The sequence below is a fragment of the Sorex fumeus genome, unplaced genomic scaffold (genome assembly GCF_029834395.1).
Source record: "Sorex fumeus unplaced genomic scaffold, SorFum_2.1 ptg000072l, whole genome shotgun sequence".
In the NCBI taxonomy this organism is placed as follows: domain Eukaryota; kingdom Metazoa; phylum Chordata; class Mammalia; order Eulipotyphla; family Soricidae; genus Sorex; species Sorex fumeus.
The window spans coordinates 56,414,585-56,442,309 of record NW_026606129.1 but is presented as its reverse complement, the minus strand read 5'-3'; the positions used below and the strand labels follow the sequence as shown (position 1 = coordinate 56,442,309).

General features: G+C 36.8%; 1 protein-coding gene across 5 annotated transcripts in view; it reads left to right on the top strand.

Moving 5' to 3' along the window:
* ERC2 (ELKS/RAB6-interacting/CAST family member 2) overlaps positions 1 to 27,725 on the top strand; it is a 1,123,201-nt gene that overhangs the window by 518,564 nt on the left and 576,912 nt on the right. For 3 of the 5 annotated variants that reach the window (XR_008794489.1, XR_008794488.1, XM_056129131.1), the window contains 4 exons: positions 5,773 to 5,910; positions 12,022 to 12,162; positions 16,073 to 16,213; positions 19,989 to 20,024. Coding sequence is in view for 1 of the 5 variants with exons in the window: in XM_056129131.1 (XP_055985106.1) it covers positions 5,773 to 5,910; positions 12,022 to 12,162; positions 16,073 to 16,213; positions 19,989 to 20,024 (456 nt within the window). In the remaining 4 variants the exon portion in view is untranslated. The remainder of the gene's footprint in view (positions 1 to 5,772; positions 5,911 to 12,021; positions 12,163 to 16,072; positions 16,214 to 19,988; positions 20,025 to 27,725) is intronic. The other 2 variants (XR_008794491.1, XR_008794490.1) reach the window with 1 other exon arrangement.

The following is a 27,725-nucleotide window of genomic DNA, read 5'->3' as shown; positions in this document are numbered from 1 at the left end:
AAAAAATTAGAATTTGATCTCCCATTTGACCCAGCAATACCACTCCTGGGAATATATCCCAGAGAGGCAAAAAATATATAGTTTGAAGTGACATCTGCAATTCTTTGTTCATTACAGCACTCTTTACAATAGCCAATATATGCAAAAAAACCTGAGTGCCCAAGAACAGATGACTGGTTAAAGAAACTTTGGTACATTTACACAATGGAGTACTATGTAGCTGTTAGAAAAGATGAAGTCATGAAATTTACATACAAGTGGTACTACATGGAAAGTATCATGTTAAGCGAAATGAGTCAGAAAGAGCGGGATAGACACAGAAAGATTGCATTCATCTGGGGAACATAAAGCAACAAAAATGGGAGAATAACAGCCAGGAGTGGCTGAGATTTGTACCAGGAATTTTGCTCCATGACTGGGTGGGCAGCCACACATGCTAGGGGAAAAGGAAGCTCAGATAGAGAAGAGAGCACCAAATAAGGGGTGTTGTGAGGATCCTCCCAGAGTGGGAGAAGCATGCTGAAAGTAGACTATAGACTAAACATGATTGTCACTCAATGCCTCTCTTGCAAAACACAGGACCCCAAAGAAGAGAGAACAAGGGGGAATGCCCTGTCACAGAGACAGGGTGGGATGGGTGGGGACGGGGGATGGGAGGGATGCTGGGACCCGTGGTGGTGTAGGATGGGTGCTGGTGAAGGGATGGGTACTTGATCATTGTACCAAACACTATTCTTGTAAACATTAAACAAAATAAGTCATAATTTTTGTGCTTCTGATAAAAGAAATGCTTTTGCCCAGAGAGCTTTACTGGAGAGTTTTAGCAAAAAGTAATGGAAAATACTAATTTCATTCAATTTCATCCTGAAAAGGAAAGAAGAAATATTTTGATTCTTATGAGATAGTTTAAACCCTAAATGAAAAAATGGCATCATGTAATAAGATAAGCAAAAATAAACCAAAAATCATTTAATGCAATTTTATACAAATATCCTAAACAAAATATTTCAAAAATCAAATGAAAATATTTATTAAAATAATGATATATCATATGACCCAGTGGGATTTATTTCTGATTTATTCTTGGGATGTAAGAATGATTTAACATGCAAAAATTAATCAACGTACTACTACATATACCTCATTAATAGTATGAAGGGGAAATACACAGGATCATCTCAGTTGCTTAAAAAACATTTTATAAAATTCAAGATCTTTAGATATTTAAAGTATCTTTTTAACAAAACTGGAATAGAACAAAACTCTCTCAAAACAATACTATCGATATGTGACAAAGTCACAGCAAAGTTACCCTTTGGTAAAAGATAGAAATGTGTTCCCCTAAGATCAGGAACAAGGCAAAAATGACCACATTAACCACTTCTCTTCACTGTAGTCATGGATCTTCTAGACAGAGCAAATGGAAAATAAAAAGAAATATAAAGCATCCAAATCTTAGAGGAAGAAGTAGAGTTCTTAATATTTGCTCTGACATGAAAGTAGACCTAAAGAGTCTATAGAAGTCTGGTTGGAAAGATAATATGTAGGTTAAGTAAGGCACTTGCCTTGCATATGGTTGACCATGGTTTAAATTCCTCAGCACTATATATGGTTCCCTGAGAACTACCACTACTACTATGATTCTTGAGAACAGAGCCAGGAATAGCCCCTAAGCTCTACTAAGTTTGGGGCCAACCCCACCCCCACCCCAATAAAATATACTGTAAAAGTTATTTTCGTACCATTTGGTGATGATGTAAATAGTATAACAGTATAATTAGTGTGGAAAATGGAAAATAGTAAATTGTTCCTCAAAATAAAAATACAATATTGCAACAATTTTACTTCTAGGCATATTTCCAAAATAGCTGAGAGCAGTATCTTGAAGAGTTAGGTGTACATTATACCATGACAACATATTACAATAGCAAAATTCTGAAAAAAAAATCTGTCCATTGAAAAATAAATGGATGCACAAAATGTGGTATGTACATACAATGGGATAGTACTCAACCTTAAAAAGGAAGGAAATTTTGACGCATATGATAATTGGGTGAACATTGAGGACATTGTTTAAAGTATAATAGTCAAGCATTAAAAGACAAATACCATCTAATCCCATTAGAGAAATCAAAATTGTATAGACCAAAAATTGAATGGCCCTCACCAGAGGTAGAGGTAGGGAAGAATAAATATTCTAATTTAATGGATTTGGTTTCAGTTTTTTGAGGTAAAAGCAATGTTGGGGATAGATGGTGCTTCTAATTTCTTCCTTGTGCAATCCAGAGCTGAAGGTACTCAGCCGTTGTCTGTGTCAGTCTCTTCCTTTTAGGCAAGGTGCTCTCTTTAATATGCTTTTCTTCCTTCTTTCTTTTAATAAATATGTGTACTATTTCCAACCAATTCCAGGTTGTGGCCAGAAATATAACAGTGATCGGAGGTAAAGGTAAAGGCCCTCCCGTTGATCGTCGATTTGCTCGAGCGGGCCCAGTAACGTCTCCATTGGAGACTTTGTTGTTACTGTGTCTGGCATATCGAATACTCTCGGTAGCTTGCCGGGCTCTCCGAGAGGGGCGGAGGAATCGAACTCGGGTCGGCCATGTTGGCCACTTGTAAGGCGAACACCCTACCGCTGTTATGCATCTAAATATTACAGGAAGAAGTAAAGTTCTTAGTATTTGATTATGGTATGATCTGACAGGTAAGTAGGCCTAAAGAGTCCATAGAAGTTGGCTGGAGAGATAATATGCGGGTTAAGTGAGTTGGGCAAAACTCTTTCTTTTAATGGAACTCCCATTCACATTGTAAAGACAAACAAGTAAAGAGTTGATGTTAGAAGTATGTGAAAAGTGAGAATTAAAAGACTTACCTAGAGTGGGAGGTGTATGAGGGTGGGGGGGGTCAGAAAAAGTTTACTGGAGGAGGGGATCAATGCATTGATATCTAACAGGGTAGCGTAAAAAAATTTGGTGAGGGAGTAGCAATCTTGCGTAGACTGTAAAGAGAGTACGGTGCTGGGAAAATGCAGGCTGCCTGGGAGTTTTAAAAGCAGGGCATCCACTGATGGGTTCAAATGGATGTGGAGGGCTTCATGTATTATAGTTGGGGAGTTTGTCCTCTCTCTGGAGGGCAGTGGGGGGTTATTGGAGAGCTCTAAGACAATCAGAGCTGAGTTCTAGGAAGGTTCCTCTCATAGAGCTTGGAGACTTGGTGGGAGGGGAAGCAAATGTGTTTTCAAGGAGTCTGTGGCTGTTTGGCCAATAACTGCTTTTGCCCCAGGGACTCCTATAATCTTCACTTTGGGGATTAGCCTTCTTCAGACTGAGGTCTGGGACATTAGGAGTCATCTCGAAGCCATTAGGATTTTGGTAGGACTGACCTCCAGGCCTAAGCTCTCTCCTCCTGGCCTGCCACCCTCTCCAGTGGTTTGTTCTGGAGGTACATCTATGACTTCAGTGAGGCTAATTCCTTCTGAGCCAGCCATGATGGAGTGGCAGCTCAAATCTCTCAGGAACATATCTTACTTATCAGGTCCCAGTAATAAATGAGTATATATGCTCACACATATATTGCTCTATTATTTCTTTACAAGTTAAGGTATAGTTCCCTTACCATTCTGCATCTTGTGTTTCTTCTTAGCAATTTTTTGTGAAAATTTTGGATTGGAGCCAGATTAATAATTTTGTACATTTCCTTTGGTATTACAACCCTAAATGTATAAATGGTTGCACTTTAAACCTCTCACCTGTTGTATGATGGACACTTCTGCAGGGGGTCTTCAATATGAGATAAAGAGATGTGTTACTTACACATGCCTACATCTCAGCAGTCCACATTCTTCCAGTTCTTAGCTTCTGCCTACTTCTGATAGAAATTCCGTATTTGTAAAGTCCAAAGTGAGGGGGTGATGGAAGAAGCCCTATCATAGACTTACAGTCAGTCCTCTAGAACTTGTTTCTTTCTCTGTTCCCCAGATCACCCCAAATCCCCACCACTGCATACTATCATACTATTTTCCTGTTTGGGATACTGTCTCTCCTGGGGGGTATGGGGGGGGGGGAGAGGCAAGGAGTTATCCCGAACCAGTTTGTTTGTAATCACTATGATTCTGCACACTTAGGTCTACACTAATGTTTGTGTGCATGTGGATACATTGCCTTGCACGCAGCCAACATGGCCAACCCGAGTTCGATTCCTCCGCCCCTCTCGGAGAGCCCGGCAAGCTACCGAGAGTATCTCCCCCGCACTGCAGGGCCTGGCAAGCTCCCCGTGACGTATTCGATATGCCAAACACAGTAACAACAAAGTCTCCAATGGAGATGTTACTGGGCCCGCTCGAGCAAAATATCAACATAAACTTAATATGTAAGATTCATTCTTCTGAGCTAATGATTTCTTTATAACTATCATTGTGACATCAGTCATCCATATTCTTGTTCACAAAAATATTTGCTTATACTGTTGCGGAACTGCATGAATACTTGTCTGGAATGGAGGAAGCCTTTGTTTTGACTGCAGATGATTATGCTTTTGGAGTTCTTGTGTTTTCCATGAAGGATCGGTGAATTCTCACAGTTGTAGCTGGATAGCAGCTCGTGGCATTTTGATAAATTATTTGCTTTGGGGGGTTAGTTTTGAATATTTAAGTTGTTTGGGGCCTATAACCTAAATATCCAGAAAGTCTATCAAAGCAAAAAAAAATGTAGCAAAAAAGAAGGAACAGGATGAAGAGAAGGAGAAAAAGAAGGCAGAAGACAGGAATGAAAAATGAAAGAAAAATGCTTAACTCCATAATCCATGTTATTGAAACCATTGAAAAAATAAAACAAGTTTTGTGGCCTGCAGGCCAAGGTCCAGCTGTGCCATCCTTTGCACTTGGGGCTATTGTGATGCTGCTACTGTAGTCGATCACCTCTGTGCTCTCCCTTTCTTCCTCTTCCTCCTCCTCCTCCTCCTTGTACCCCTCCTCCTCTTCCTTCTCATCATTGCTGCTGCTACTGTTTCTATTTGCATTGCCTTTGCAGAGTCAAACTAAATGAATCAGTCCAAAATTTTCTTTGAGTCGCACATTGTGAAACGTGCATTTGGAATGATTTCCTGAGAAAGCCTGGGTGTAGAACACAAATATTTTGAATGGACTTATCTCAGAGTTGCACTGCTTTTTTTCCTTGTCATTTAAAAACCCTTAATATGAATAAATTGTTTGTACAGTGGTACTTTTTAAAAATCCTTAGATAAGAAATACGTGGTTTGAAAGCAGAGCATAAAAACATGAATGATAATGTCCTCAATGCCCGGGAGAAGGTCCTTGCGGCGGCTCCAGCGCAGGCGTTATAATCGGCTATTTGGTGTGTTTATTTCAGGCTGCAGATAGCGGATAAAAGTGGTTGGTTGGTTGCCAGCACATGACTTAGTTGCCAAATGGAGTGTTTAGTACTTGTTACATTTGATTTATATCACAAGTTCTTCCCATTAACAGTCTACTGGTGATAACCTACTTGGCTCTTCATGTGGTTACTTTGAAACAACCACTTGACAACATTTGGCATATCACAATGTTTAGTACTGAATAAAGGAGTAAGTGAATGACTACACAGAGTCTGCCATATACTGATATGGTTCTTGGTGCAGAACAGGCTCCCAAGGCATGTCTGTTCACTGAATGCACATGGTATATAAATCCTGCATATGTGGTCTCCGGTCCATTTTTCTTGTTAGGTCCTCTTCAAGTATATGTCACAAAATAATGCCTTAAATATTTTTTACTTTCAGATTGAAAACTTGCAAGAACAACTTAGGGACAAAGACAAGCAACTGACCAATCTAAAGGACAGAGTGAAGAGTTTGCAGACAGATTCCAGTAATACTGACACGGCACTGGCGACTCTGGAGGAGGCTCTGTCTGAGAAGGTGAGCTTGTACTAGAGTCCAGTATTCAAGCACGTTTAAATGTGCCTGTGTTTCTCTAGGAATCTCACACACCACAGTTCAAACTGGACTCTCACTCCCAGCTAAACCCCTTTAGGAAGAAGCTGGGCAACACTGAAGAGGTCAGGTTGTCTTTCTGAAATCCTAGCCAATCACATCGCCTTTGTTATGCTGAACCACCACCACTAACTCATCATTACTCTTAGGAGAACCAAAGCAGAAATCTTTAACAGTTTGTCCCTTCATCTGATAGTACTCTTAGTTGACCATCTACTTCTCTGACTGCCTTCTTTGCACCTGTCTTCCTCTTATCTCCATTCCCCATTCTACCTTGCTCCTTCACTTCCTCTTACCTCCTTTCCCTCCTCCTTTCCTCCTCAGTCCCTTAACTGCAGTCCCTTACCCTCCATTTCCCTTTTACCACTATTCTTTCCACCCCATTCCTGCTCTCTCCTCTCCCTATACTTTGCTTCTGCTGTTATGTAGCCTAGAATGAGTCTTACTTTCCTTTGATTTTTCCAATGTATTTCTTCTCTGGAGAGCTTAGCTTATGGTATTCTTTTTCTCTCTCTTTTTAAGGGGTTGCACATAGGCCTTACTGCAGACTCTGTGCTCAGGGTTCACTCCTGGTGTAGTCCCTATGGAGTGCTGGGGATTGAACCCAGTTGGCCACATGCAAGGCAAGCACCCTACCTGCCATATTCTCAGGCTCTCCCGAGAATCTTTTTTACACAGATGTCAAGAACATGCATTATCTAGGTTCAGATCCTAGTTCTGACACTTATTAATTTAGAAAAATTATTTAATTTCTTCTTGCTTTAGTTTTTGGAAACTAAAGGGGCGTTTTTATTTGTGAAAGGGGAGAATTATGGTACCTGCCTCAGCAGAATATAAGGTAAAGGTAAAAGCCCTCCCGCTGATCATTGATTTGCTCGAGCGGGCCCAGTAACGTCTCCATTGGAGACTTTGTTGTTACTGTGTTTGGCATATTGAATACGTCACGGGGAGCTTGCCAGGCTCTGCCGTGCGGGCGACATACTCTTGGTAGCTTGCTGGGCTCTCCGAGAGGGGTGGAGGAATCGAACTCGGGTCGGCCATGTTGGCTGCGTGCAAGGCCAACGCCCTCCGCCGTGCTATCGCTCTAGCCCAGGGCTGGGGGTACTCAGTGGATACTGAGTAAGACTCAACCATGTGAGAGGCAAAGAGAATGGGTAAAAACCCTGCCTCTAGATAAATAAAATCATAAATACATAAAATGTCTGGATTTTAAAGGTTTTGCTTTCTATAAAAGCAAAGAAAAGCAAGGAAGGGTGCTTGAAGTGCCCCTTGGAGGCGACTAGGGAAGGAGGTCATAGAGGGGATTATAGAGAAGGCATTCAGAAAGATTGACTAGAGGAAGGAAGAAAACTTCTCGCCCTCTAGAGGGAGAACAAGCTAGGGACATGGACACTGGGGGCTTGAGGGAGGGTGTGAGGAGGAGAACAGATTTTATATGGGTTGTGAAAAAAAGAAAGCGATTTAACTTTGACTCTCCAGGGAAATCATTCAGGGGGTTATTCGATTTTGATCAGGAAAGATTACTCTGAATGAATGAACTCATGCAATTGTTTGAGCCAGTAGTATATTTTGAACCGTTATCCTTCTCTTCCTCTTCATTCTCCTCCTCCTCCTCCTCCCACCTGGCAATGCTCAGGGCTTGCTTCTGGCTCTGCACTCAGTGATTATTCCTAGTGGGCTCAGGAAACCATATAAGATGCTGGAGGTCAAGCTCAGGGATAACTCCTGGTGGGCTCAAGGAAGCAATATGGGCTACTTGGGATCAAACACAGGTCGACCACATGAAAGAGAAACACCCTACTTGCTGTACTGTTACTCTGGCCATCAATTTTTTTCTATCTCCAAATAATCTTATCTCCTAGGGGACTTTTAAAAATATAGCTTCCTGTGACCAGAGAGATAGTACAATGTTTTTCAGCTTACCATTCACGTGGCTGACCTGTGTCTGATCTTCAATGTCCCATATGGTTTCCTGGCCATTAGGAGTGGCTCCTGAGTGCAGAGCCAGAAATAACCCATGTGCAGTGCTGGGTGTGGCCCCATAACAAAAACAACAACAAAAAAATTAAATTAAAAAATAGTTTATTGGGTTCCATTTCTTAGGAATTCTGATTTAGTTGCTCAGCGGTGGCACCTGTGGTTTTAAAGATTCTTATCCAGTGAGTTTCACATAAAATGGTTAGAGGACCACAGTTTGGGGAACACTAAATCTGTGATTTTCCATTTGATGGGAAATGGGCTTGGTAAAAGGTGAATGACTTGCCTGAAGATGAAACATTACCCTTTCTGTACCTGGAAAGACACCATTAATCAATCATAGCATTGCTAGATTCTCAACAGGGAATTCCAGGAAGCCACTTCTGGTCCACCTTGGTCCTTGTTTGGGACTTTTTGTTTTTTGCATCATTTGGACTATCTGAAGAAAACATCAGTTCAAAGGGATGGAAGGGAACTGAAACTCAAAATTGAACTTTGTGCTTTTAACAAGTCATCATCTCCTTTAATGCCATTTTCCTCACAAGTTTTATATTTATCCACATTTAATGGAACGTGTCATTTGGCACAAGAGAGCACACAAATAAGTCGGAAATGATTTATCTAAAATTTTAGACTCTTGAGAATACTTGTTTTCTGTCTTTGGAGCAATGAATAGAATGTTAGGCACTATTCACCATTCACTTTGCACAGTGACACACCAAAAAGTGTCTCAATCCTTTTTTATTTCTAGGAACTTATTTAAATATTCAGCTTGCAAAAGGAAAAAAAATGCCACTTTTCAAGTTAAGATTGAGTATGACTACTTCTAGGATGACACACAGAAGCTTTAGGAGACAGAACCCACAGTATTTATAAAACTGGTCCAGCCAAGCCTGGCTGTAGCCACATAGCAGATAAGGAGTTGAGAAAGGCAGATAGCAGAGCTGGAGGCTACTGCAATTCGTCCCTCCCAGTGATAAAGCACAAATAGATTAGATGTGTGCAGAGCCAGATCAGTGTACAAGGAACACTTGCCAATGCAAATAAGACTAAAACAAGAACACATTGTTGAAATTTCTGCAAGTTAGTTGTTAATCAAGTAGATCATGGCATATTAGAGCTTTTTAACACATGTTTTTGACATCTGCTCCTGTGTGGCTGACAGTTAGATTAGTTTTGTGATTGACGGAGAAATATTTTGTAGTATTGAATCATCAATAACACTTAAAAACATAGTGCTTGCTGATTTTTTTTGTCATCAATTCTCAGACAATAGTACAAGTGCTTGGAGCAGTCTGCTTTCCAAATGATTCTGACACCTTCTGTGTGTTAACATACGTATTTAACTTGATTTCCTTTGCTTTGAAGTCAAGGTGAACCTTGAGTTTTTAATACCTTCCATCATCTTTTTCTAATTGCATGTTACATGTCAGAGATTTTTTCCAGTTCTGAGTTATGAGAGACCTTCACGTTTTGCCCTTTGGAAAGTTATCTGTGAGACAGGCACTCGGTGAAACCATGAGAAGAGAGTCAAGTAGGAGTATATGCTACATGGTATGACCAGAGTTGTTCCTTAGAAAGTTCCAAAGAGTAAGGTGGCATGATCAGTTGTGAGTTTAAAAACATCATTCTAGCAGTCATGTGGTAGAGTTATGGGATGGACAAGGCTTGTGGATTGGGTCATTTGAGAGCTTTTAGAGTAAATATAGACAAAAGACAGTGAGGATTTCTTTGCTGAAATCATTAAAAGCCTTGAGATACTTTCCATATACTGAAACCATTTTCCTATTTTGTAGATCATATAACCATTCACTTACTGATGTCGTAACTGTACTTACATTCAAGAAGGAGCACATATTCATGCAGGCAATTAGTGTACTCATTTGTTCTATTTTCAGTTCCTACCCCATTATTATAATAATTTATTTTTAAGTGTTTTTTAAATAATTGCAAAGCACAGTACTTTTTCCCTCCCTGAAAACTTTGGAAGCATAAACTGTTGTCATTGCGGTAGAATAGTTTCTTCCCAAGGGGAACTTAAATCACAGACTTAAGTGTTTAGAATAACTTCCCTTTGCAACAAGCACTATTTTACAATTGTCCAATGTATCAAGCATATTCTTGAACTATGTATTTATAAGGATGTAAAAGATATAGGAGGATTCTTAAGTGCAGTTTTTACTCCCCCCCCCTTTTTTTAATTAAATCACTGTACGGAGTTGCAAAGCTGAGCATAGTTGGGTTTCAGTTATACAGTGTTCCAGCACAGCGTACATTTCTCACCACCGAACCTATATTTTTTAACATTGGTCATCCAAAGGGAAGATCAGATACATTGATAGATCTTGGGTAATTTGAAACAAACTTTGGAAATCTAATTCAAATGACCCAAGTCAAATTTTCCTTTTTTATAAAACAGATCCTATTTTGATATTGGAAAAAGTTCCACCATTACAGAAAACAATGAATGAGTGGTATTTTCCTTTCAGGTGGATATAAAGGGGGAACCAGTCCTGAACTCTCCTTGAATGAGCTACAAACAGTTCTTTGTGGCTTTAGGTCTAGTGGGCATGGCTAGATCAGAGAACCTTCGAGACCAGGGTATAACTTCTGTTGATAAGCTGAAATGGAAGGGTCTCCTAGTCTATGTAAGCCTGGGGCCTGGATTTTCTGATTTTCTGTTACCAGTAGCTCTGGTTCAGATCTCTCTACTGTGAAGAGGCACATGATAACAATGGTCATAAGCTCATTACACTCAATATAGAAAACGTGCTGTTCAACTTTGTTCTAATTCAACCAATATTTTAGGTTTTCTACGATTACCCACATACCACTGAAAGAATAGAGAAGTGAACAAACATTTCTTTATTCATTTATTTTTATTTAGTCACTGTGAAATTGCAAAGTTATTCATGATTTATTTTCAGACAGATAATATTCGACACCAAACCCTTCACCAGTGTCCACTTCCCTCCATGAATGTCCCCCCCGCCCCGCCACACACACACACAGCCATTTGCTTCCCACCCAGTATTCTCTGAAAGTTTTTTTTAACATACATTTTTGCAATGTGATTTACGGTACAATTGCTGATAGTGTTTCACACATGACACTTCACCACTATTCAGTACCACCTACTTCTCCTAGTTGAATGCTTCTCTCCACCATAGGTTTTGCTCTTTCCCTGTCCTATTCCCCAACCCTATCAAGACAAATGCTTCCTACTAGAAACTGTTTTCATGTTCTTTGTCTCCATACACAAATAAATATATATATTTTTTGGCTTTTTGGGTCACACCCAGAAATGCTCAGGGGTTACTACGGGCTCTGCACTCAGGAATTATTCCTGGCGGTGCTCAGGGGACCATATGGGATGCTGGGAATCGAACCCTGGTTGGCCGTGTGCAAGGCAAACACCCTATCTGCTGTGCTATCGCTCCAGCCCCTACACAAATATTTCTAGACAGACTGTAAAATCACATATACACTGAACTTTATTTTGTTTCCTGTTCTCTCTGTGAGGGCTACACTAAACCATGGAAGGCCTAGATCATGTCACACTTTAACCCTCTTTCTCACAATACCTATAGAAGAATCTTCAGAAACCAATAGCAGTTTTTTTTCTTATGTCAAATGGAACCTGAAGCAAAGAGTCCAACTTTGGTTTTTCTTCTTCCTCTTGCCCATACAAGGTTTTCTTAAGTCTAGAGTCTAGAGTCTTCCCTTTCTAGTATAGCTCTGAGAACAATAATGGCACCAGCATGGACCAAGAATAGTCTCAGAGATTGAGTTCTTTGCAGATTGATGACACTAGCTTTTATTATAAAGTGGAAAGACATATCCACTGTAATCCTCAGCCTCTCTTCACAATCCCAATTTTTAATATCTTGTGTGAGTTAGTTCCTATAGCATTCCTTAGATATATTGCCTATAATTTCCTTTTGTTGAATTCTGTAGCATATATGCTGATGAATTCTTGCTGCTTCTCTCTCTCTTTCTTGCTCACTTGCTCTCTCTTTAACTCTCTCTCTCCCTCTCTCTCTGTCTCTTCAATTATAGGAGAGAATAATTGAGCGTTTGAAAGAACAGCGAGAGAGAGATGACCGGGAAAGGCTAGAAGAGATAGAATCCTTCCGAAAAGAGAACAAAGACCTTAAAGAAAAGGTCAATGCTTTACAAGCTGAACTGACTGAGAAAGAGGTGAGCATGGAAAAAACAAAAAAGCATTATCAAAAGCATTGACAATACTTATGAATGTATATTCATTCAGCCTCTATAAACTACAGACTTTGAGGGAATGTGGAAAAACTTGGGAAACTTTCCTTTTCAAGAAGGTTTAATAATTCAGATGAGAATTTTTTTATTTTTGCTTTTTGGGTCACACGCAATGATATCAGGGGTTACTCCTGGCTCTGCACTCAGGAATTACTCCTGAAGGTGCTCAGAGGACCATACAGAATGCTGGGAATTAAATCCAGGTTGGCCACGTGCAAGACAAAAATATCCTACATCTGTACTATGGATCCAGTCCCCACAGCTTGAAAGATTTTTCCCTCAGTGTCTCATGATCTTAAGCTCCTGATAATGATACCAATGGCAGCATTAATAATAATAATAATAATAATAATAATTTAGTGATAATAATACTGATCTATTCTGTTGGGAACCGATGACATGCTAGTAGTTCTGTTGGATGCTTCATATTCATTTGTGTTTCTCAGGGAGATTCTCAATATAACCCAAATTAGGAGATGACAACACATGATGACATAAAGGGGCAGGCTAAGTATGACTATGCATATGGAATATCCTTTTATGTTATACTTAACAATTTGAGACATTATTTTTATGCAGCTGTGAACATGAATATAAATACAAATTTTACTTTCATTTTTAAAGTATGATAATTTACTTTAAAAGAAATTTTGTGGGAGTTATGGAGGATGCTTTAGGCCACACCCATACACTGAGAATATATAAAACCTCTTTATTCTACTGAGGGGTACTTTGGTGCAGAAGTATGATAAACAGTAGTAAACATTAATTTATTCACTCTCCACAACTCTGATTATGTGTCATTGTCCATTTTCAGTTTCTTCACCTGTGTTTTTGTCCATAGAAACTATTAATTTTTCCTGAAGGCTCTGATGGATCTTTTGTCCCTTGTTGGGCTTTACCACTGCCTACTCAACTATTTGGGTTTCAATGAATCTTTGGAAATTAACTTAGGAGTCAAAGAGAGGAAGAATTGATAGCAATAGGAATCTTGAAGGAACTCAGAAACAAAACTCATGCCCATGCCCATGCCCCTCCCGTTGATCGTCGATTTGCTCGAGCGGGCCCAGTAACGTCTCCATTGGAGACTTTGTTGTTACTGTGTCTGGCATATCCAATACTCTCGGTAGCTTGCCGGGCTCTCCGAGAGGGGCGGAGGAATCGAACTCGGGTCGGCCATGTTGGCCGCTTGTAAGGCGAACGCCCTACCCGCTGTGCTATCGCTCCAGCCCAACTCATTGACTAAAATTTAAACCCAGTAGTCTTTGGAGAAATTATTTCTCTTATTATGAAAATAAAATACTTAAGTCTTCATAATTCTGTTGTGTGGCCAAGTCCAAACTGGGAGATTTATAATTATATGTTAGTTGGTCTAGAAAACAAGAAAGCATTAACTTCATTTGTTGCATTGTTTACTGATTTTAAGAACTATTTATAGATTTGCATCTTAAAATCAAAATAGACTTTAAAAAAATTTTTTTTGGCTTTTTGGGTCACACCTGACGATGCACAGGGGTTACTTCTGGTTCATGCACTCAAGTATTACTCCTGGCGGTGCCCGGGGGACCATATGGGATGCTGGGAATCAAACCCAGGTTCACTGCGTGCAAGCAAATGCCCTACCTGCTTTGCTATCACTCCAGCCCAAAATAGACATTTCTAATTGAAGAGATTTAGATGACATAGAAGAGCATAAGCTTTAAATGAAAATAATACCCGTATTTTGTGATTTTCCAGATAGATATTTTAGCAAATAATTTATTTTTCTTACATAATAATGCTCTTGGGAAGATTGTATCAGTTCATATTTTTTCTGAGAAGCAGAATCATATTAATAAATATAACTCCATTAAGAAGCTTAGTGCAAGGAACTGGCAGTTATGAGGGCTCACCAGGAAGTAGGGCAGATCATCAGGAAGGTAGGTTTAAATCTCACAGCTTAGAATTAGACAACAGTCCACAGTAGACATTCCTCTTTCTCAGAGAAGCCTAGCACTGCTCTTAAGGGCTCTCAGGAGGCCCTCCCAAATAGCACTGTAGCACTGTCCTCCCATTGTTCATTGATTTGCTCGAGCGGGCCCAGTAATGTCTTCATTGTGAGATTTGTTGTTACTGTGTTTGGCATATGAATATGTCACGGGGAGTTTGCCAGGCTTTGCCGTGTGGGCGAGATACTCTCGGTAGCTTGCTGGGATCTCCGATCGGGGCAAAGAAATCAAACCCGGGTCAGCTGGGCTGGCCACATGCAAGGCAAATGCCCTACTGCTGTGCTATCTCTCCAGCCCAAGTACAGGATAATATCCTTATTTACCCTAAGTCAACTGATTGTAGTTTATTTGCAAAGTACCTTTACAGAATCATTAAAATTAGTGCTTGAATAACCCATGGACTATAGTCAGCCTAAGTTAACATATAAACCAATCACTGGCCAGTGAATGCTTTCTAGAGAAAAGGTATAATTACTGACATTAAGGAGCTTATCATCTTCACCATCACGAAAATAATGGATTACAAGTCCCTCTTACTATTTTTGTGGAGGTGATAAAATAAAGAGCATTGTTTTTGGAATCAGAGATCTGTATTTCCAACTAGTAGCATAGGACCTTGGAGAAGACACTCCTTTCAATATGAGTTTCAGTTTTCTGACTGAAAACTACACTGACCTGGCCCTTATTGCGCTAAACTAACCTGGCCCTTATAGAGTTATTCCAAGCACTTTGCTCGGAAGTATTAGTAGTGTCTTTCTTAACAACAAGGTTATTCCAGTGCCAGTAAAGTAGCCAGGTATTATCAGGCAATATCACTTACCGAGGGATCACTCCGTGCTGAGTGGTGCAAGATATGAATATATAGAAATGTTTTTTGATAAAACATTTTAGTTCATATAGTTAGATGCAGCTAGCAAGTCCCTTATTTTTTCCTTTTTGGGTCACACCCAGAGATGCTCAGGGGGTTACTCCTGGCTCTGCACTCAGGAATCAGTCCTGGAGGTGCTCTGGGAACCAGATGGGATGTAGGGATTCGAACCCAGGTTGGCTGCATGCAAGGCAAATGCCCTACCCACTGTGCCATCACTCCAGCCCAGCAAGTTCCTTTTTTGATGGGCATTGTTTTTGGCTAGCAAAGTATATTCTACGATATAAGCGAGTGTTTTTCTTTACTATTTAGAATTCTAGCCGTACAGGGAAGCTCTTGGTTTCTGGACATGATTGATAAATGGGACAATTTAGGTAACCTCATGTCTGAGATAGGACCATTCGTTATATCTGCTGACTCTAGATTTACAAAGGACTGGAATATAAAATTTACTATAGAATTTTAAATGACTTTATCTTTAATCCCACTGAAGATCTTATAAAAAAAGCCCTCATTTTTCTGTTAAACAAATGGAATTTGATAAAACATAATAATATGTTTCTTTAGTACTTGATTTGCCCTTGGGGGATTATTAAAGTTGGTGTTTTCTTTCATATTTGTCTTAGAGTCTGCAGGACCTGACAGCAGTAAATATAATTGGAAGGTTCAGAGTGTCTGTTTTGCCGTGACATGTAAAGACCACCTTGGGACTTACATCATTAGCATGACTTAGTGATGTGAAATATACATTTATTGACCACACTATTTGCTTCGGCTGCAATTAGACACTTCTTAGTCCTGTAAGCTGGCCAAGTTTAATTTCCTGGCCAGAGCAGACTATTGTTACCTTAGTAAGACTATATTTACCCTTTCTTTCTAATACACACTTTATTGCTATGTATTGAATCATGTATTCATACTAAAGACACAACTTGTAACAATTGCGGTGCTTTACCTACTAGTGTTCTTTTCCTTTCAGTCTAGTTTAATTGACCTCAAAGAACATGCATCTTCATTAGCCTCTGCAGGGCTGAAAAGGGACTCCAAATTAAAATCTCTAGAAATAGCCATCGAACAAAAGAAAGAAGAATGTAGCAAATTGGAAGCACAGTTAAAAAAGGTAAGTGATGTCTAAAAAAAAAAAGTCTCATTTTGCAATGAATTTACAAACTGGGAAGGAAGAGACATTTTTCAAAGGAAACAAACCCCTTATCTTTTGCTGTCTGCTGATAACAGAATTAATTAAACACTTTTAACTTTAGTTCTGAGAAGCCTGCATCAAATCTGTCTGTGAACCTGAAAAATTATCTTAAGTTTCCTGTCTGAAAACAACTTGAAAAAGTAGATGAAAGTAATATAAGTGAAAAATATTATAAAATTCAGCCATTACTTTCTGGACAAATCTCAGCCATCAAAAAAGATAAATGGCAATGTTTGCAACAGACCGAAGAATTCAGGGGTCCCATTAAATGTTGATAAGCTTTCCTGCTTTCTGAAGTAGGTTAATTTTTGTTTCCAGGGCTTTACAAAAGTTTCCCTGCAATGCTGTTTGTAGACATTTGTTAAAACAGTCAACTCCATAGAATATCTGTGGGATGACTATACTTGACCAAAAATGGCTTTGATTTCTAAGAAATCTTGTTGTATGCAGAAAAGCTATGGGAAAGAAAATAGCATCTATATCGCAGCATTAACATGTTTTCTCTGACCTGGACATTTTTGTGGAGTACATTTCCAGTCATGCATCATTCCTTTGACTCTTTCCCTGTGTTGTTTGGTACGTCTGCACTCATTGTTTACATAAAACTCATAACATTATGAGTTTAAGCATTTTGTTTCCCTCTGACAACTTATAAACTTATTCAAAAGAGAGGATAAGAATCTGAAGCAATCAAATAGAGCATGTAATAAAATTTGACATTGTGTAATTCATAGCACACTGGAATGGGGATTTATATGCTAAAGTTATGAAAATATATGATATGGATGATAGTGATGTGAAAACATCATATATCTGTGGAGAAATTATTCTGGATATTTTAAAAGTTACTGTATGTGATTTTGTCCTCTTAAATATATAACTGAAATGTGGCTATACCATGCTCACTTAATAACACAACTTTAGCACATTGTTTTGAGAAATTGTATATTAATGAAGCTTTCATACTAATAGATAAAAAGATAAGTATACAGTACAGATCAAAACCCTTTACAACGAAACAGAAAAAAAAGATACATCCTGTTATGTTCTGTAATATATTAAGCATATTAAGAAATAAGCCTGTGAAATACTGTTTTAATGAATAGTTATATGATCATAAAGTAGGTTCTAAGCTGATTTTTAAAAAGAGAGTTTCATTAACTCCCTATGGTGATCCTTTATATGTATAGTCTTACCTTAACTGCAGCATGCTGAGACATGAAATAAGCCCTCAGATGTATCTGGGCATGAAAATTGCTCTTCTTAAGCTATGAGGTGTTACAGTAGAAATGAGGCCACCCATATTTTCTTGTCTGCAGCTATATACTTGACAATCTCCCTTTCAGTGAAAGTTACCCATAGAATTTTAAATTCTTAAGTAATTCAAAGCAAGAGGTTCGCTCATTGATGCTTATATCTTAAGTAATTAGCATTTAGGCAAGTCAGTGTAGTTTCTTTCAGCAGAGCTGTGGTTGATCTAAAATCCTTTAGAGCGCGTACTGCCCTCTAGACTCTTAAGTAGATACTGTGAACTGAAATTTACAAGCCCGGTTATGTAAGCACTTTAGCACATTTCTGACATTTTAATATTGTGCTACATCACCAGGATTAATGTAACAAATACGATTATCTTACTGTAAAGGATCTATTTACGAAAAGATAATTTTTCTATGTGTATAAATAGACTTTGCTTATATTATCTTCTAAATTCATAGTAGAGTGAGATTAAATAAGGTAATTATAATTTAAACATTTTTATGCCTAACCTACAAATACTATTTTGTTACTTTTGGCTATCTAGCATCAACTAAATTCAAATGTTTAAAATTCTTTTTCTAGTAGTCTTTAATTTTTGTTAATAAATAGCTTCGTAAAAACCTCAAGTACACATCACCTTAAAAAGAATTGAGATCTACATGAAATATTTGAAAATATAAGCCAACAGTATGTGAATATTCATATAAACACATCATTTACTCATGGAAAAATAAGCAGCTATAAAAGCCTAAGAAGTGTCTGTGCCTCCTCTTAAATAAAAGTCTATGTGACTTGTGAATAAAATATAAAGGGTTACTAAATGAAAGCTGAAAACATATAGTTTTATTATGTCATAAACAAGCCATGAATTCCTAGTGGAATTTTGCTCAAGATTTGTGAGTACCCAGGTATTTTTGTCATAAATATCATAGATGTGTTTAGATGAACAGAAACCTTGTCTATCTGTAACAAGAGAATGCAAGTGGAAATTTAAACTTGTTTTTGTCATATGAACCCTTTTTGAAGTCGTCAGGGTGAATCTTAACATGGAAGTTTGTGGAAAATATTCATACACATAGTTGCTTTTAACCCTTTACTCTTTATAGTCTTGTTATTTGACATTTCCAAATTCTTTGTGATGAAAAATTGTTGATTATTCAACTGCATATTTTTAAAAAATGCAATCAAATATTCTGGTATGAGAGCTTTACCTATATTAGTAATATTGATAAAATGATACTAACCAAATAACACAGAACTACTGTTTGTGAATTCACTTTAACTAAGAATTTTCCCTAATCTCAAATTGACACTTAAAGATTGAGAAGAACCTGATTAGATATGTGTGAATCATTTTGTCTTTCAGAAGAGTATTTGCTATTCAGTATGCAAAAGTATATTTATGTGATGTGACTAGAAATAAATTGATAAATAACAGAAATTTAAAATGGTATGATGTGTGATATTTGAAAAAAATTTAATTAATATTTTTAAAGAGGTTATTTTTTCAACTGCGTAAAATTACTTTTAACTAATTTATTAAATCATTTATTTGAAATCAAGACTTTTCAAAGACATAAATATGGTAGCTTTAAGCAAATTAAAGAATTTTGTAATGCCACTTTCTACATACTGACATTTAGTACCATGTTAATGATAGTTATTTAAGAAATATAACTTGAAAGTGCATTTAAGGTCATATTTGTTGCATTAAAATTCACAAACATTTAAACCTAAACAAAATAGGGAGTAGATTAGTAAAGAATCTGACACACTTAAAAGCCAAGTAGAAAAGTTTCTAGATAGGTATTTTATTATTATAACCAGTAAATACTGGTAAAGTGCAATGAATAATACTATATTTTTGTTCCCTCTATTTTTCTGCTGACTAATTTTTTTCTTCTCCCATTTACTATTAATCCTATATGTCTACTTTACTGATAATTTTGCTATTGCTCTATTTTTCTCAAGTTAGACTGAATAAAAATCCACTCTTGTGTTATTTTTAAAAAACTATATTTAATGATAAGATTTAATTAATCTTTTATTATTACCATCTTTTAAGTTCAGGTAATAAATTGCAGATTTGGCCAAAAGTACTTCTGATTCATTGCAAGAGGCCAGCACTTCATGTATCATCAAAAGTGGACAGCTTTCTTTATTTCATGGGTTATTTAACTTGAGAAAGGCAAAGTAACACAAACCTTAAATTTCTTATTCCAGCTATTCTTTTTTAGGAGCCAAAGTCAACATTTCTATTTCCCCAGAGTCTCTTACTTTCACTGTGGAATGTTTAGAAACTGAAATTTCTTTTTTTAAATGACCAGTTCAGTTTGTCTGTGCAAATGCACTGGATTTGTTGAGCTAATACTGTTTTTCTGGATTTTTCCTTCTTTCCTTGTCTGTGCTTCAATGCCTCCCCAACTTTGCAATGTAGCAAGCTGAGCAGTTGTTCAATCAGATGTACAATCCAGTAAGTCACTTCTGAAAGTTTCCGCTGTAACATATCAAAGCATGAGGATCCATTTGATAACGTTTCACAATAAGCTATGCTGGGAAGATTTCAAAAATTTTTATGAGTCTTTCCATATCTATCAAAGGAAATGACCTGTGCGAAGACCACTGCCATTTCTTTTGAATATGAAATTTTTAAAAAATTAAGAACTCAAGAAATTATTTTTAGCTCTGATATTACCTCCTTGCTAACTTTATGTAGAAAAGCAGAGATCAACTGCAAGTTAAAGCTCATGTAATTCTTTTGGAAACCCTTCAACACTTACCTATGCCAGGTAGAGCATTTATAGACCAACAAACAACTCAGTGTATGTTATATTCAGTGATAGAAGTTAAAGTAAGTTTTGATTTAAAAATAGAACAATGCTTCTTGAGACTATAAATAACATTATTGTGGACTTTATAAGAGGTAAATGCATGCTATTTTGCTGAAGACAGAGTAAAATGTAGCATCCTAATAACAAATAGTAACATTTTTTATTATAACTTAAAGGTACCAGAGCAAGGAACTCCTAAATATACATATATATATGTATATATATATATATGTATAGTTGTTCCAGATGTCACCACTAATTTCTTTTATCCTAATGACAGGTGTGCATTTATATGAAGCATTTCTGTAACTTGTTTAAGGATATTTTTGTTGTTAAGTGACTCACTGGAAGAAATAATTTATAAAGATAAGAGTTTTTTGTTTGACAAAATCCATTCTAATTGCCTCCTGTCTATAAATTCCCACCATTGAGAAAGAGAATAGCACACATAAAATTATTTGGCCAACAAATTTTGAAATTGTTGCTGTTTTTAAGATGCTGTTCCAGGATACAGATAGCATGATACATAGGTCGTTTGGTTCTGTTTAATTAGGCAGGATCCACCTCCTTTCTTTAAAACAAATTTTTGTCGTTTCAAACAAAATTCCTTAAACCTTGTTGGATTGTCCTTATTGACCCAACTCCCTAAATATGATTTTAGCAGTACAGTGAAAATAATTCAAATTTTCTTTCTCTTAACATTTAGATGGAAATGTTAATAAGCAGGCTAAGACAATTGGAAGGTGAAGAAAAACAATTAAGTTGGGGAACATTTTCCAGCTTGCAGACTGACCCTTGAGAAAATGCGTGTTTTCTTTAGATAATTTTACAAAAGTGTAAGGCAATCCAAATGAAATTGTTTCACACTTGCTAGTTCACGACAGGGAGAAACCTTGTCAATTCTGGGCATGCTCAGGACAACCTGCCTTGATTTTGCAGCAGGAGCACAACTGGAGTTTACCATCCTTGGCAGGATAGGTGGGGTCAAAGAAATAACTCTTAACTCTTAGAAAATTTCCAGAAATAACAATGACAGTGCAATAACTGAATTTAACTTTCATTTCACCCCAGTGATGGGTCTCTAGGATGGAAAAACCAACTTTCCAGTGCTGTAGGTGACTAATTCAAAAGCTGTTAACAGACTTTTCTCCTTGAGTTAATTAAACTAACCCATTGTTTTGGGATCCTGGGAATGTAGCCAAATCCTCATTATTTTAATTTTTGTGTCTGCAGTTATTCTCAGGGTCCAATTCTTATTTAAGCTGATATAGATGCAGCATGATGGATTTTCTGTCCTTAATAGTCTTCTAAAAATGACTGTTTTGTTCTTGTTATAAAAATAATATATGGTCACAGTGGAGAATATGCAGAAGTATAGAAAGAGATAGAAGGAAATAAAATAAACTGACATATCTGCACAGGATAATCAGTAGAAACACTTGGGTTGTTTTTCACCCAGACATTTTTTGGTCGTAACTATTTTCTTACCTCTTTTTTTTGCCTCAGCCCCGCTACCTTCCTTTCCTCCCTTTCCTTTTTTCATCTTTTATCCTTCCTTTTTATTTATTTGATATTTTTTCTAATTTGATACCTTCTTTCTTTTCATCAAGTAATATCATAGTTTCTTCAGTTTTATATCCTATTTTATGGTGCATAAATACTTTTTTTCATGTAGTTAAATATTCTTCCAAATTGCTATTTGAATGTCCAGTATTCCTCCTCTATTTACCATTCACCTAATGCTGGTTATTTCTCCTCCGTTATTTTTTTCCCAGTATAGAAAGCGTTTGAAGAATTTCTTTCCATGTTAATTTCCTCACTTAATATTTTTTTAAGAACAGACTCTTGGGATAATGAATAAAGAAACACTCCAATAGTTCCAGCTATCTTTTTTGTTACAGAGAAGGCACATTTTTTCCCTAATGCTATCCGAAGGTGGCCATTTTGCCATACCACAACTAACACCAAGAGTCATTATTTACATAAATTTGACAAATGCAGAAGTAGAAGTTTTCTTTCATTTTAACTTTTAATTCTTTCATTACCAGAATGGTTGAAGATTTTTAACACATTTATTTTAGTTAATTCAGTTGTTCCTCTTGAATTGCTCCTGAGTTTACTATTTTGTTTATTGCTTTAAATTCTTTTATGGTTTATGCAGAATCTTTGATTTGCATCAAACCAAAATTTTTGTGTATAGTGAATTCTTTTTAAGTTCTTGATCTGTTTCTCTTTATTATACACACACACACACACACACACACACACACACACACACATGTTTTGGGCTTGGGGTTATACCTGGCTCTGCAATCAGCAGTTACTCCTGGCAGTGTTCATGGGACCTTATGAGATGCTGGGATTCAAGGCCATGTACAAGGCAAATGCCCTACCCACTGTAGTATCATGTAGGCCTACTTTGTATTTACTTATTGCCATTTTGCTTAGGAGTTAACCTCTAGTTTTAAGACTAGGCACTATATTTAATTTTTTAAATGTTTCTTTTTTATCCTTTGACCACATTATCTTGATTCATATTGAGTGGTAAGATTTAACTTTATATTTTTCTAAATAATAGTTTATTCTGGCACTATTTGTCAAAGAATTTTTTGTATAATAATGAATCTTGATATCACCTTATTCTATTCTAAGTCCTCACATGGATAAATGTCTTAATTTGTGAGCTTCAGTTTTATTTTATCAATATCTGTTGCTTATTTGGTCTCATTGCTGTGAGGCAAATGACTGATTTTGTGGCTCTGCTGGGCAGTCTTTGTACTTGCCTAGGCATAGCTGAATCCTCTCTGATGTTTCTCCATTTGAATCCCTCCACAGCCATCTCTGGGTCTCTCTCCATTGAAATCTCATCTCTTTTGCAAACACATCATTTTCAGAGCTCACAATTTATCTAAGAGTTTACAAGAATAATGACCAAATAATTTTTCAGTTCACATAGAAAAAATTCTTGTGATGGTTAGTGAGGTCCTTTTTGATTTAAATTCGATCATAGTTGTTCTCTCCCAGGCATCAGGTGGGCTGAATAATAAATATTTTCACAGTCATTGTCTAGTAGTTTCTTTTTCAATTGAGTATTAGTTCCTATTTACGCATATTGTACCCTTTATAGACTCATGGGCGCAATGAGAAAATCCAATTATTGAGGGATAATTTAGTCAGACACTGAACGCACAAACAAGCACAAACATGTACAACTCATACTTGGTTCAGATATTCAGTACAGAACTCAAATAATATTTTAAATAGCATTCAAGAATTGAAATTACATACATGCTTTATTTTAGATCATCTGTAGCACTGTAGCACTGTCCTCCAATTGTTCATCGATTTGCTCGAGCAGGTACCAGTACCATCTCCATTGTGAGACTTGTTACTGTTTTTGCCATATTGAATACGCCAAGGAGAGTTTGCCAGGCTCTGCCGTGCGGGTGTGATACTTTTGATAGCTTGCCAGGTTCCATAAAGTGTTAAGCGTGCAGTTGGTTCTTTTTATTTTGTGTATGTATGAGATAAAGAAACTATTTTGAATATTTAGCTTCCAAATACTATTTTTTAAAATAAGTTTCATTTTAGGATAGTTATTGTTGTTTGAAAATTATAAATATTTTGTATGTAGTTGAGTGATAGCACAGCAGTAGGGTGTTTGCCTTACGTGCAGCTGGCCCAGCCGAGCCAGGTTCAATTCCTTCGCCCCTCTTGGAGAGCCTGGCAAGCTACTGAGAGTGTCTCGCCCGCAGGGCAATGCCTGGCAAGCTCCCCGTGACGTATTCAATGTGCCAAACACAGTAACAAGTCTCACTATGGAGACGTTACTCGGCCTACATGAGCAAATCGATGAACAACGGGAGGACAGTGCTATGTAGTTAGGTAGAGTTGTTTAAAAAAGTTATTTTCCTTTAGAATTAGTATAAAATTCAAAGATATATAGTTTCTATATATGTATTATTTAGGTTCAGCTATTTTATTTGACATTCATTACTTGTATTTTTAAAATTTAAATTTTCCAATATAATACAGTTCTGAGTTCCCTTAAAATTTTATTTTAAAAAGTAATATCTGATTCATAGCTTAGAATTGTGCCAAATTGAAACATTTTCAGAACATTGAAATCAAATATAATGTTTAGAGTAATTTATATACCCTCTTCTACTGTTAAGATATGCAAGGAATGTTAAGGCACTTTTAACAGACACTAAACTCTCAAAGTGCTGCAATTTAATTGTATTTTTATAGTGTATAAATTTAGTAAAGTGTTACTAGAACCATTAAGAGGCGTGGAAGAAATATCATCAAATTCATTAGTATTCTACTTATAATTCATGGTTATGACTAATAATGTGTTTATTTTGGGAGAAATAATTTTTAATTTAATTAAATTTTAGGGCCCATTTAAAAGACAGAATGTCATATAGTCCTCCAATTGAATATTATCCTGCCTCATTTCCAGTAGGTTTTGGGGGCAAAAATAATATTTTCTGGCTACTTGGAGCAATGAACTAGCATTTTACTGAAAACAATCAATGACTTATCTTTATAAGGAAAGTGCAAATAAATATAATTTGTCATGTTGGTATTATTAATATCTGGTTTGACTTTATCCTTTTTTTGCACTTTATTTTAGATACATTAATATGAAATTTTGCCTCATTTCCGGAAATGGTTCAAAATTCTTTAGCTAAAAAAAAAATTAGGTATTGTTACGTACTACTTGTCCTGAGTCATGACCAAATTTTTCTTTTGTGCTTCACTCAGGCTTTCAAAATCAGTTGACATCAAAATGTTGAGGCTTGCCCACATCAGTGAGGCTCCAAACTTTGTTTTGATTATTCCCATTTGTGGGGAAATTTCCTCACAGATGGAAATGCAAGAAACATAATTAGGGGACTCTAAAATGTACTGATCTAATATATAACACAGACATTACTAAAATGTTCTTTTCTCAATTGTCTGTGTTTCTATAAGATGCTTGGAAGTTGCTTTTAGAATTACCGGAAATACTTTAAGGCAGACCTAGATGAATGGGTTTGCTTTTAAATCAGTCAAATTAAATCACTACTTTCAGAAAAGAGTGCTCATTGATATTCCATTGGTCTTAACAACTAGTGGATGTCTTTAAAAGTGACAATGCGTTCTTGTTTGTGTTTATAAAAACAAGTTATAAAATGGTTAAAAGAAAATCACACCAATTTGTCTACTCGAGTCTGATTCCTCCATAGTAAAGAAAGGGGTCAAAGCTGATAGGCCTTAGAAGAATGGAATGAACTAGGGCTTCCTGCACCTTGTGGGGAATCTAATTTCAAACCAACAGACCCATAAGGGGAAATAATTACTGTACATCTTTAGTTTAAATCTTGAATGTGTCAAAATGTTTTGGTTGGCTTGATTCAGATGATAATTTATTCAAATATACCTATTACTTTTCTGCTGTGCCTAAAATACATTAGGCTCAAATCTGTTATCTACTTTTGATCCCCATTAGGTGCTGCCAGTTCAGATTAAAGAGCCAATGTTATAATTTGAAAAGGCAAGAGTATTGCCTAAATACAAATTAAGTGCTTCCTTCACTCCATTTTAGAGGAGGCTCTAGCACTCTAACTTTGAAGGAATTACTGATATTATAAGCTCAATTTCCTCCTGTGTTTTTTTTTTTAACATCCCCATAGAACACTATATAGCTCACTCAGGCTTCTGTCTAATGCTTTTAACCCATGGCCTGAAAAATTGTGATTCTGGCTGAACAAGCTAGTAACTTGAAATAAATGATAAATTCCATGGAGTCTTTTGCTTCTACTCTTCAGGATGTATATGTGTATCAGCATATTCAAATCACATAAAACTGTTTTCCACTGAGTCTTCAATGAATTCTAGTAATGACTCAGATGCAGTGGCTATTCTTCCATGTGTGTCTCACTTGTTCTTAAAATTTTCAGTTGACTTAAGTGTTATCTACTAAAAACACCATAATAAACCTACTAGGAAATTTTAAACCAATATTGAAGATGATTTGAGATGCATTCCTCTTCTGAGATTCCAGCACATATTGATATTTAAATCAAAACGGTTCTTGAATTTGTAGGTTCCCTTTTAAAAGAATCATTGCACCCACCTATATTATTAAATAGACACCAGACCAACTGTGAACTTGTCGATGGTATTTGTTTTAACCAAACAAACTAACTTCAGAATCATATTTAGTCAGGAATGTACTATAGTTTACACTTAGACATCCCCCACCCTATATTTTTTATACTTTTACATGTCCCACAAGTCCTTTAATCATATTCACTTCTTGGGTTTTTATTTTTGTTTTGTTCCCTGAGATATTTGGCACAACTGTATCATCCTTTTTGTTGTTTTTGTAGCTTAGAGAAACCAATCTGTTTGTGCATAGTATAAAACTTAGTGCTAGATTTAGAATCTAGTCGCACAACTTGAATTCTTGTACTGATGATAACAAAAGAATAGATACTGACTAAAATAAACTAGTATTAAGTATTGTTAACTTTTGTGAATCTTTAAATCAGAGTCAAAAAGGAAATTTGAGTTTGTCAGAAATAGACTACCAAAACATATTTATTCATTAATTTTGAGTGCATACATTTGTATATTGCAGTTATATTTTTTGCAGATTATATCTGGTTGATTTTATTTTTAATTTCTAAAAAATTTTTATTAGTGAAACACCATGAGGTACAGTTGTAGACTTACAAATTTTTGTGCTTGGGTTTCAGTTATACAATGATCAAGTACCCATCCCTCCACCAGTGCCCATTTTCCACCACCACGGGTCCCAGTATCCCTCCCACCCCCATCTCCCCATCCCACCCTGCACAGTTTTTTTTTTTTTTCAGTTTTTTTGAGACACCAAGATTTTTAATATTGTTAATTGCAGGGTCCATGAATACCTACTTCCCTCAATTTCATCTCAAGGTTCTCTCCTTCCCAATCCTCAGCCTGCTCCCCACCACCCAACAGGAAGCACTCAGTTCTGTAGAGCAGCAATCATGTTCTGTTTTCTTTGCCTCTTTGTTATTACATTTCTTTATATTCACATACGAGATAGATCTTTTTTTTTCTTTTTGGGTCACACCTGGCTATGCACAGGAGTTACTCCTGGCTCTGCACTCAGGAGTTACTCCTGGCAGTGTTCAGGGGACCATATTGGATGCTGGGAATCGAACCCAGGTCGGCCATGTGCAAGGCAAACGCCCTATCTGCTATGCTATCTCTCCAGCTCCAAGATAGATCTTTCTTTATATGTCATTCTCAGCTTGATACCCTCCATATAGCAACAGATTGGATGATTTTATCTTTTCTTATAGACG